The 11,096-nt window shown below is 38.8% G+C and overlaps 1 protein-coding gene across 1 annotated transcript; it reads left to right on the plus strand.

Annotated features, from left to right (window-relative positions):
* The first annotated feature begins 7 nt into the window (after positions 1-7).
* vps37c (VPS37C subunit of ESCRT-I) lies at positions 8-9,418 on the plus strand. The gene is made up of 6 exons (XM_008317772.3): positions 8-2,247; positions 3,429-3,538; positions 4,799-4,970; positions 5,314-5,396; positions 5,824-6,763; positions 6,807-9,418. The coding sequence occupies exons 2-5, from the start codon at positions 3,446-3,448 to the stop codon at positions 6,541-6,543; spliced, it is 1,068 nt and encodes a 355-aa protein (XP_008315994.1). The 5' UTR covers positions 8-2,247; positions 3,429-3,445; the 3' UTR covers positions 6,544-6,763; positions 6,807-9,418.
* Positions 9,419-11,096: the final 1,678 nt, after the last annotated feature.

Consider the following 11,096-nt stretch of genomic DNA (forward strand, 5'->3'; position numbering starts at 1 on the left):
TCTGCAAATCACTATTTCTTCTCTTCCGCTTTCTTATCAGTTTTGGTTAAAGTTAAGTTGGTGATTTACTTGTATTATACTTATATTGCTATGAAAACACCTTTATTTTTACAGCACTAACTACTGACCTCAGTGTAATGAGATTTCAGACAGTATGGCTCTAGGACTCGGTCAAATAACATGATCAGACAACAAACTGCCAAAAAAGATCAACCACGCTTGGAGAGATGTAGGGATACAATAGTTAGTTTGAAACATTACATTTGTGGACTGCGGTTATAAACGAAATAAGATGGGAAGTGATATGTACATAGCATTTTGTAATTTTGTAAGATTTGGATTTTTTTTTAATGGCACATCAAATGCAAAAAAAAAAAAAAATGAATATAACGATTTGGTTAGTATCTCTGTTTTACTCAATACTATAAATGTGGACTAATTGTTTCCTAATAAAATTTGAGACGCAGAAGTGCTCTTTAATTTGGTCTTCATATACTGTGAACATATTATTCATGGATTGTAAGCTGTCCTTATCTTGTAATTAGACCCTGGGCCAAAACTCAGGCAAACTTAACACTAGTGTTTTCCTTTGGGTCTAGGTGACCTGGAGGCTGATGCCTTTGTGTGTGTGTGTGTGTCTGTGCTCCTGTACTGCACGGCTTGTGCCAACTTTTCCCTTATACTCTGATTCTAGGACAAGATGCAAACCAGTTGCAATGACGCTGGGTGTGCACAAAATGCGTAGGACAACGGGAGGGTCGTAAAAGTAATGCTGATTTTACCATGGGCCTTAATGTAAAAATCAGTCCAAGTCAGAGAAGGACTGGAACTGGCTGAAGTTTAGGGAATAGGCCATTAAATTATCCTGTATTTATTGCTTTAAAAGAAATACTGAGTGAAGACTATTAGGGTTTGTATCAAAACAAAATTCAGGTTGAACTAAAAGTACATCACTTGACTTGTCAAGAGAAAATGCACAAATGACAAAGATTCAATTTCTTCAATATGCATTTATAGTGTGGCCACCATGTGAACATGAAATTCATCACACTGGGTGTCTTTATCTTTGGTGTGTTGCCTCAAAAAATAATACATGTTTGTGTTTAACACAAACATTTCAAGCTAAGAAAATCCTGATCATAAGAATAGAATAGACTTCATTGTCCTACTTGGGGGTACAACGGAATTGAAGGAATTGAAGCAATGCAAAAAATAAAAATAAAATACTAACAGCAGGTAAAGTGTTGCAAATTAAGACACCAAAACCGACCTCTGACAAATAAAATGTATCCTGGTATATTTTAGGAAGACATGCACAACAAGGTCTTTTGTCACACAATACATAAAGTTCCATGATGTTTAAACTCAAGTTTCTTAATAAACAAAATTAAAATAAGAACATGTCACTTTAATGTGGTAATGTCACACGTCACAGGCTAAATGTGTTTTCAGGTTTCTTATTTTAGTTAGCAGGTATGCTGGCCGCTGCAGCTGGAACGTTAGTCACTGTAGTGAAGGGCTTTCCCTTATATCAGCTGAAAACTGGAACGAACCATTAAACAGCCTTTTGGGGGGATGAAACTACAAGAAAACCAACCAAGGCAAAAGAAACGTAACTGGAAAGCCAACGATTTCTTTAACTATAGAATGTTTAACGGCGTGCATAAAGTGACGTGTTCGAATTCAGGAAATTGTTAGCGTGGTAAAATTTACTTTTTCACCTCCCCACCCCCTGAAAACAACGTTGACAGTTCTCAAAATGGCGGTGGCTTCTGTTAGTGTGAAGCGAAACTTTCTACATTTTTAACGAATATTCATAGCATTTCTGAATCGCTGTGTCGAATCTGATTGACTGTCAAATTAGGTAAGACCCACCGGGATATAGAAAAGGTAGTTGGTGGCGGCTGGGACTCTGGGCTTGGCGTCACAGTGGGCTGTTGTTTTTGATCAAACCGCCGGGCTTCCCTCGGCAGAAGTTGACGGCGGTGGCTCTGAGTGCCTGCCTTCCTGTCTGACATTGCGATCATACCGACTGCTGCTGTCATCACATATAGTTCCGTCAACGCGGAACCACGAGATCGAATCAGACGTTTTCTGTGTTTCCGAACAATTTTACCGAGTCTGTGGTAAGAGCGTGTTAGGGGCAGGTCGGAAATCCCGAGGCCGTGTCACGTCAGCTGTCAGTGGACAGTGTGTTGGATGTCGCTGCAGCGCCTTTTCGGACAAGATCTGGTTTGCTAGCATCGTGTAAGTACCGACTCCTGTATTTTTCCCCATAACTTGATATATTCTTAGTCTATTAAAGAAAATCTTCTGCCCTGTGGCCTGTTTTTACTCAGTCAGCTCCGCTTTAAATTCTCTGCTCCCATCACTACAGATATGCTAGTTAGCTGTTAGCCTTTCTGTTTCAAACCTGTTTTTTTTTTGTTGTGTTCATTTTTTTGACGGTGGTTCTTAACAATAGTGTATACACATACACACACAGATAACTTCATATACACTTTCAAAAACACTAATCACGTGGTGTTGAAAACAACACAACTACAAATGTCACAACACGTTGACAAAAAGTCACTTGTCATGCTTGCAATTAATTCTGTACCAGAAATATAGCCAAACGCTGCTTCGCTGGTATTGGACACGGGTATTTTACATTTCGAGGACTATACTTAACGTAAACTACGACCTACTACGTCTACGGGGTTTGGCAGAAATTGATATAATGTGGATGTTCTACTTAAGGATACCCGGAAATTGCCTATCGCACCTTCCTGCTTTAAATTTAGACATTGACCCGCAGTCAAGTTGGGGTTAAGTGACTAATGCTTTTCTACTGCTTTGAATGGCAGATAACAAATACTTAACAGAATTGTAAGAGAATGTATTAGCATTGGTTTCTGGTTCTAGTTTCTGGTACATGCTGTTAATGTAATGGACACTGTACGCCCAGTTTAGGTGTACATGCCCTATAAAATAAAACATGGACATCTGTAATGGTCATTTAATCATAGGTTTCTCCAAAACAAGTCTGCTTTTTCATTTTCAATTCAATTCATAACAGATTTAAGTAAACATAAATCAAATACCAAAATTCACCATTCAATCAATTGACATTTATCTATGTAGCCCTGAACAACAACTCACAGGTGAACCAGTAAGTCACAGTGTATTCATTATAATTAGACATAAAAAAAGGTATAAGGTATTAATTCATAGGCTGTTTTTTAATACAGTTCTGTTAATTAAATCTATTTTAATTGTTTAGATTCATCCTTTTAAATTTGTATTCAACATTTCTAGCTGAAAAAAAACAAAGCTGCCCCATGTCTTGTGGCTATTAATGGCTTTAAAAACAATAAGGGCCTCTGACTGGACACTTTGTGTTTTCTGTATGAACTAATTTCCTGGTTTCCTTGTGTGACGGACAGCCACTCTGGCAAATCAAATGGAGAAACTCCAGGACCTGAGCCAATCAGAGCTACAGGAGCTCCTGGACAACCAGGAAAGGGTGGAGTCTATGGCTCTGGAGTCAGATGAGGTAATATTTTGTGGTATTAAAGCTTTACTTTCCATTTTACACTCATTTCCACTGTGGCTTGGAGACCAGACTCAGCCCTAATAGCAAATTATGTGAAGAGAACAGTCATGAAGGCCTGTGTTGTTGCATCACTGTGGCTAAAATCAAAGGAAAGACAAGTAGTTACTAAAAACATACCTGTTTACATCCAGTACTGAAGGTCCATGGTGTTAGATTAGTCTATGCAGGGGCACTGTATTGTTTACCAGTTGACAGCAAAACAACATAATTTTGCTTTCATAATAAAATGGGAGCTACACTTGTTTTGTTTTTCATGTGATGGAAAGGTTCTTACAACGGGTGTAATGACCCATTTGTCTTATGAATGTCTAATTTGGTAATTTTTTTTTTTCTGATAACATGGATGATCATTTTGTAGATTCTCAAAGTAGTTGTGAAATTACTACTTATTCACAACAGGTTAAAAATGACTGTTACCTATAGATGCATGGTTTAGGTACTAGGTTTCAGATGGTATTTCAAGTGGTCACAAGAGACACTATCAGGATAGCTGCCAGATAGTGTGTGCAAGCTGGAAAGTCTTAGTTAACTGCCAAACTGGACTCTTGTATATCAGGTTGCTGAGTGACTGAGCATGACTCTGCATAGTGCTCTAACATAGTCTTCAGGCTTTATGCAGTCTGCTTGTTGTGTAGCCCACTTAATAGTTGAGTCTAACCAGTCTTTCCCGTTATTTTTCTGTGAAATGACATTTCAATGTAAAATGCAAGGCCAGAGGTTGACTGGTTTATTTGCTCTTGCATATTTCACAAATCACAGTCACATTCTGATGGCAGAGCCAAAGAGCACTATGTGATGTCTTTGGAAAACAAAAGTTGTACAGTAATAAAGTTTTATCTATTTATTTTGAAATAAGCTTTATCTTTTTTTGCTATGAAAACAATGCCATGGCTTTTCATTTCCTTTTTTTTTTTTTTTTTGCTATGAAAACAATGCCATAGCTTTTCATTTCATAAGCAACTACAAAATGCTACTGTACCTGATCTAGTCTGAACTTTAACTGGCATGTTATGTTATTTTAAGCAGTTAAAATCAGCTCACACCTATGTTCTGTATCTTCTGTCCAAGTGTTCAGGCCCATAGATTGCAAACAGGTCTCTCCTGGAACTATTTAAAATATTTGAATTTACTTTTGACAGCTGAAGCTAATAAGTGTTAAAGGGATCACATTTTAACAAGATAATGGTTCTTTTACACTAGATCCAGAACATCCAGCTAGAGAGAGAGATGGCACTGGCATCCAATCGCAGCCTCGCAGAACAGAACTTGGATGTGAAGCCTCGTCTGGAGGCCCAGAAAGAAGTGCTGGTGGAGAAATACTCTCAGTTAGAGGCTACGAGAGAAGCCTACAGACAACACTGCTCCATCAGAGGTTGGTGTCTCACCTTTAAGCAGAAGCTCTTAAATGTACTATTATTCGTGCAAATTTTCTACTTGTCATGTTTAGGTTAGATCAAATTAAATTCTAAAGATCCCGCACAGGGGAACTGTTGTCATTTTTTTTTTTTTTTGACTTTTAAAAAAACTTAATCAGAGATACATTTCTGTTTACTTTTACATGATAAGGTCATGCAGGGCTTTGTTTGCATAACAGTTTCCAGTAAGATAATTCTGATGTCACTGTTCATATGCCATCTGTCTGTCAGCTTCAATAACAGGACAGCCTGTTTTTCCTGTTGTATACCGAAAGCATAATACTTACTTGTCTTCTTTAGACGGTATTGCAGGTCAGGTCTCTCCTGAAGCGTTGTTCTCCAGACTACAGACAGAGGGAGGCAAAACAGAGGCAGAGTCAGAGGTCAGTACCCTTTAAAGGCAGTTCTTTATTTATATGGCAGTTTATAAAGCCATATAAAAAAGGACATGGTCCAACTACTCCAAGTAGATCTTTATTGGTTCCCTCTTTTAATTTGTCCACTGCATTTGACTTTTAACAGCAAACAGCAAAAGATTTAGAATCATATATCTGCAACTGATTGACTGAAGGGAAATCTAGAGTTATGTTGCATTTGAAAAGTCTTTGATTAGGTATCAACAATTGTATAATTCAATTATTGGCAGTAGAAATAGACAAAGTAAAATTCAGACAAAGAAGTGTTTGACAGTAAGAAACTCTTCACCAATCACTCAAAATTGTCAGTATTATACCAATATAAAAGACACTCTCTTAAGGAATTTAAAGCTGCAGCTTGTTGATAACAGTCTTGGTGAATTTGTTTTTGCAGGCCCTAGCTGATGAGTTCCTGGAGGGCTCTCTGCCTCTGGACTCATTCCTGGACCGCTTCCTTTCCCTGCGCTCACTAGCTCACAAAAGACGAGTGCGAATTGAGAAATTTCAGGAAATGTTGCGACAAAGCAACGAGGGTATTCCCAACACCACGATGGCATCATCGCCAGCAGGCATCGGCCAGGACCCTGCTGCCACGCCATGGAATCCACCAACGACGACGGCAACAACGACAAATCAGCAGCAGCCGAACTCCAAACCTCAGTCCTCCACTTACCAAAATGCATCTCAGCCGTCCTGTTCATCTGCAGGTCTTCATTACAGCCCCTACCCCGTCACTACACCCAACCAGCCCCCTGTAGCAGCAGCTGCCGTAGGCCCGGTTAACCCTCCATCACATTTTACCCCATATCCAAGTTCCAGTTCACCTTTTACCCCAGCAGGTGGCTACTCTGGCCCCAGGCCTGCTTTCGGGCCTCCAGCTTCACAACCCGTCTGCCCTTACCCTACTCAGCCATCATTTCCAACTCCGCACCCAGGGTCAGCATTTGGCCAATACACACCAAGCCATCCCCAGAGTGGTCAAACCCCTTACCCGGCGTCCTACAGTTACGGCGGGTACAGCTACCCAGCAGTGCCCAGCTACTCCAGTTCTCAGTCACCGACAGGGAGGCCCGTGTACAGACCAGGAAATGGAGTTCCACAGCCGTACTCCTGAAAGCGCTCTTGCTCCTGAGTCTCACTTCTTTCCGTCTCATCTTTTCCCTCCCTCAGCCTCCCTCTCACGTCCCCTCTTCCTAAAGGCCTTTGCACATCAAGCAAATTAACATAAAAGTTTAAAGATATTTTTGAGATGACAGCTTCACCTCTTCACTATGGATTTTTGTACGCTTCACAGAAAAAGTTTTAAAAAGAACAAGTGCTCCAAGGATGCCGTGGTAAAAAGAACAAGTGCTCCAAGGATGCCATGGTTCTGACAAGTTTCCTTTTTAAGCCAGGTACATTTTCAAAAGTCTCCGCTTGATGTTAATACAGGAGACTAATAAGGGAAACGAATGAATGGATCTTCCCATTGCATTGTAGTAAGATTTCTGTCGTCAAGAGCTATTCAAGTAACAACAAAGATCTGGCTTACACTGCCGAGTAAAAAATTTACTTAAGATGACCAATCCGGAATTATTCTAGTTGGTAAAATTGTGACATCTTCTCCTCAACATAGATGCCGGGAACACATTAGTACATTGGCCAAAGATATGTTTTGGGCCACGTTGTGTTAAATAAAGGTTAAAGTTTTATTAAAATAGTTAATGTCCTCAATTCTTTTATCAGGGCTACATAACACAATTGTTGTTTCTTGATGAATCAGAAAGTCCTTTGAGGCCAAAAAGAAAGCAAGATATTCCTGGCTCCTGTGAACCTCTTCATAGAGGCGTAGGATTTCACATACAAAAAAAAAAAAAAAGTGTAGTGTCCTGTGTCATTTGACATAATATCGCTAACAGACTGAGGTATGCAACCACCGAGGCCTTTTTATGCCTACTGCCTGATCCACAACAAACAGTACCCCAATTGATTCCCCTTTGAGGAGTGCGTTCACGTGACTAATTTTAAGTCAATCCTTTTTTCTTTTTTTTTTTTCTGATTTGCAAGTTCACATTGGTCTAAGTTAATTTCTCTAATGTGCAAAAACAGAAGGCTGCCATACGTGCAAAGGCCTTTACTACTTATCCCTCTGTCTTTTCTCCCTTACTCTTTCTCCCGCCTCCATCTCCAAGATCTAAGAGGTGTTGCTTTACTTCTCTTTGTTGCACTATTTCTCTCTTTCTAAATATGACTCCATTCCATCTCTCTGTCCGTCTCTTTCCTGCGCCTTCTCTCCATCAAACCCAACTCCCTCACACTAGTCTCAGGTGGTTATGTTGTGTCGTATCCGACTCTTCATACCTGTATGTTCCCTCCATCTTCTGTCTCCTCCGTCACCGTCTATCCCTCACTACGTCATTGAGTGTGTGCATGTGCGTGTGTGTATGTGTGTGTTGCTATCTGGCAATCAGAAAAAAAAATCTCTAAAACACACAAGTGCACTCCCCACTCAAAATAACCTTACGGCAGATGTCCTTCAAAGATCAGCATCATGGTCCAGTCAGTTTCACTGTTTTGAAAGAAAGAAGGAACGTGTTGTTCCTAATAAAAGAAAAAATTGTTATGCACCTCAGAACCAACACAACTATTTCAATATTGTAAATTTTTGGAGTTCTTGCTCATTGATCATTATTGACTCACAACAATGCAGCAAAGTTGCGCACAGTGTGGAACCTTGATTCACACCTGATTGCAAAAGCAATTTTAATCTTTACCAAGAATTTTTGGTTCTTTGTTGTAAAGTAAAAGCCATTTGAGGCTAAATAATTGTTGGATAAAATCTGACTAGATGAAACCTGCTGGACTCTCTTGTTGTTCGCCTCCTTAGCCCAATTTTCTATTTAGTTTTACATGATGTTTTTTTTTTTTTCTCCTCACCACCACCACCTCTATCAACATCATTGCTTTGATCCTCCTCCTGCACCCTGCATCTACTCGGCCAACATAAACTGATGCTCGACAATGATCACCAGAAGAAGAAAAATGTTCAATTTCAACAAAGTCACACTTTCAGTAAGAAAATGTGCAGTGTGTATAGTTTAAATGGAAAGTAAATATAAAAAAAAAAAAAAAAAAAAAAAAAGAAATTGCCGATAAGTTCTGTGTCAGTCGAGTCAATACAAAGAAAATCTGGTTGTTTTGTGACTGATGGATGATAATTGAATGAAGTTCAGGAAGTAGACAAGGTCTCTTCCTTATAACTAACTGTTATATCACGAGTCTTGTTTTATCTTTTACGTCTTCTCTCAGCTGTTTCAGAGCACTTTATTATAATTACCAAGAGCTGTAAAGTGACTACACAGTTAAAGGGATAGTTCAGGTTTTATTAAGTATGGATGTATGACGGACTGATACATAGTAAGCACTGGCTTTGAGCCCCTGTACTATAAACCACCCAAGACATGGACACTCACTCTCACCACAACCTTGGCTGTGAAGAGAGACGTGATGGAAAACAGATTTTGGCTAACAATCAGAGCACTTAACAACAAATACAAGCAGGCCATCAAGTACTATCAGTAGGCAAGTGGAAGTGTCTTCTTTTTTTTTTTTTCTCTTTTTAACAAACTTTAATTATACCAACAAGTGACATGCAACATGGACAGGTTGGTTTCACTTTTGTACAGATAACAGCCAAATCTGGATAGATAAATATCAAGTTGAAAAGAGAAAGGAAGGACCTGGGTCTGCTATTGGCTCCACCAATCATTAGATCCATGGATTAAAGCCACTCCTAAATTATACTAAGTATCTAATTGCCTAACAGTGACAACGCATTAGAAAACATGTTGAAAATACTTGTCATGATATTTTGAGCATCTTTTGAGGCAATAAGACACCGTTTAACATTATACCCCAGATAAATTGTGGGGTAAAAGCCAACTCCTTGTTTACAAACAACTTGCACAACAACACTTTGTATAAGAACACTACTCATTTGGTCTTAAAAACGGAGAGTCCTGATTTTATTTTAAGTGCGGTTTGTTGCTAAAATCTGTCTTTCCATGATTCCCTTCTATGGCTGATCCTGAACCTAATTTATAAACTGTTTTTGTCTTAAATGGTTTCAGCTGATGGCTGTCAGCAGGATTCGCATTATGTTGATATATATATATAAAAAAAATACATTTAAATCTCGTAAATACGTTGTCTTTACAACACTGGTTGTAATGAAGAATGAATGGTCTCTCGATGTTATCTGTCTTTTCATGGTGCTCTTAACACTGGCTTTAAATCTTTCAGGATCCCCTTTTGATTTCTGTCTAAACCTTCACTTGACACAAAAATACACAGCAAATGGTGCTTCTCAAGTCAAGGATCAGTGAATTCTCCCAAGTCACCAATAGTTATCTCAGTTAATCAAATAGTTTTGCAGTTGTATTATGCTGAATGTTAAGTTGAGATAGTAGAATAGATAATAGAGAGAAAATAGGTACAATGACCATATATATATATATAATTTGCCACTTTAACCATATAGATGTATATAAGATATGTAAGACATTTAAGCTGCCTCCAAATTTAGTTATAACAAAATAATACAGACTTGACCTTCAAACACGGGGAGCTGACGAGCTACACTTAACATTTTATTCTAAATTTTGGGGTCGGCAATTCTCTTTTTTTCCTTGACCTTCAAACACGGGGAGCTGACGTATTCTAAATTTTGGGGTCAACAATTCTCTTTTTTTCTAATTGCTGGTTAAGTCATTTGGAAGCCTTGGGGCTTAAGTACGTGTACATGTTTCTTGTGCAGGCACAGAGACATCCTACATTAGTGAGCTATGCGATGGCGTAAATGCACGCGAGACTATTTGCACATCTGCAAAGCTATGTAACCTTTCGATGACCTAACTGTCCTATTTTCTTGCTCACAAGAAAAGTTCTGCTTGCTCACGAGCAACAAAACCATGAGCCTATGGTCAGGTGTGCTAAAGCAGCGTGCTAAAGATTTGCTTGCTTGTTAACGGCAAAAAGACTGTCCTCTGTCATCGAGTATATAAAGAAATGTTCTAAGGTTGAGCTCTGCTTAATGCACCCTTAGATCAAGGTGACATAAGATAACCACCATATGGGAGTACTGTTAGGAGAGTTATTGGACTTCTGGATAATCTCAGACTTAAAGATTTGGTTCCGTGTATTCGTCTAATCACAAATCGCAGTATTCCAAAAGGAGGATTTTTGTCACAACCGAAAGACTACATCCATTTTTTTCTATACTATCTGTGATCTACCTCCTATGCATTGATTGGCTGTTGCCATCTATACCCCACTAAGAACACAAAACATTGACTTGTGGAAATTCTCTCTAGTAAGACTAGTAATTATTAATGGTTCTAAAATTAAGAATCTACAACGTTGCTGTTTGACTTTGGGAAGCACCATTGCAAGACTGTGCTGCTTCCAATAAGTGAACCGATATCCTCCAACAAGTTTTGTCAAACTCGAGTGTCCCAACAAAACAGTGACAGTAACAACAGTGTTAATGTTTTTAAAAGAAGCACAACAGAGATGTTTTCTTAGATTATCAACATTGAACAGAAAAATCCCATTCAAATGAGTGTATCTGTTGATTCTGATATTAAAGGAGGTCTATGATGATACTGACGATTGTAGATTAAGTCTAGA

This window comes from Cynoglossus semilaevis, chromosome 9 (assembly GCF_000523025.1).
Source record: "Cynoglossus semilaevis isolate Cse_v1.0 chromosome 9, Cse_v1.0, whole genome shotgun sequence".
Classification (NCBI taxonomy): Eukaryota; Metazoa; Chordata; class Actinopteri; order Pleuronectiformes; family Cynoglossidae; genus Cynoglossus; species Cynoglossus semilaevis.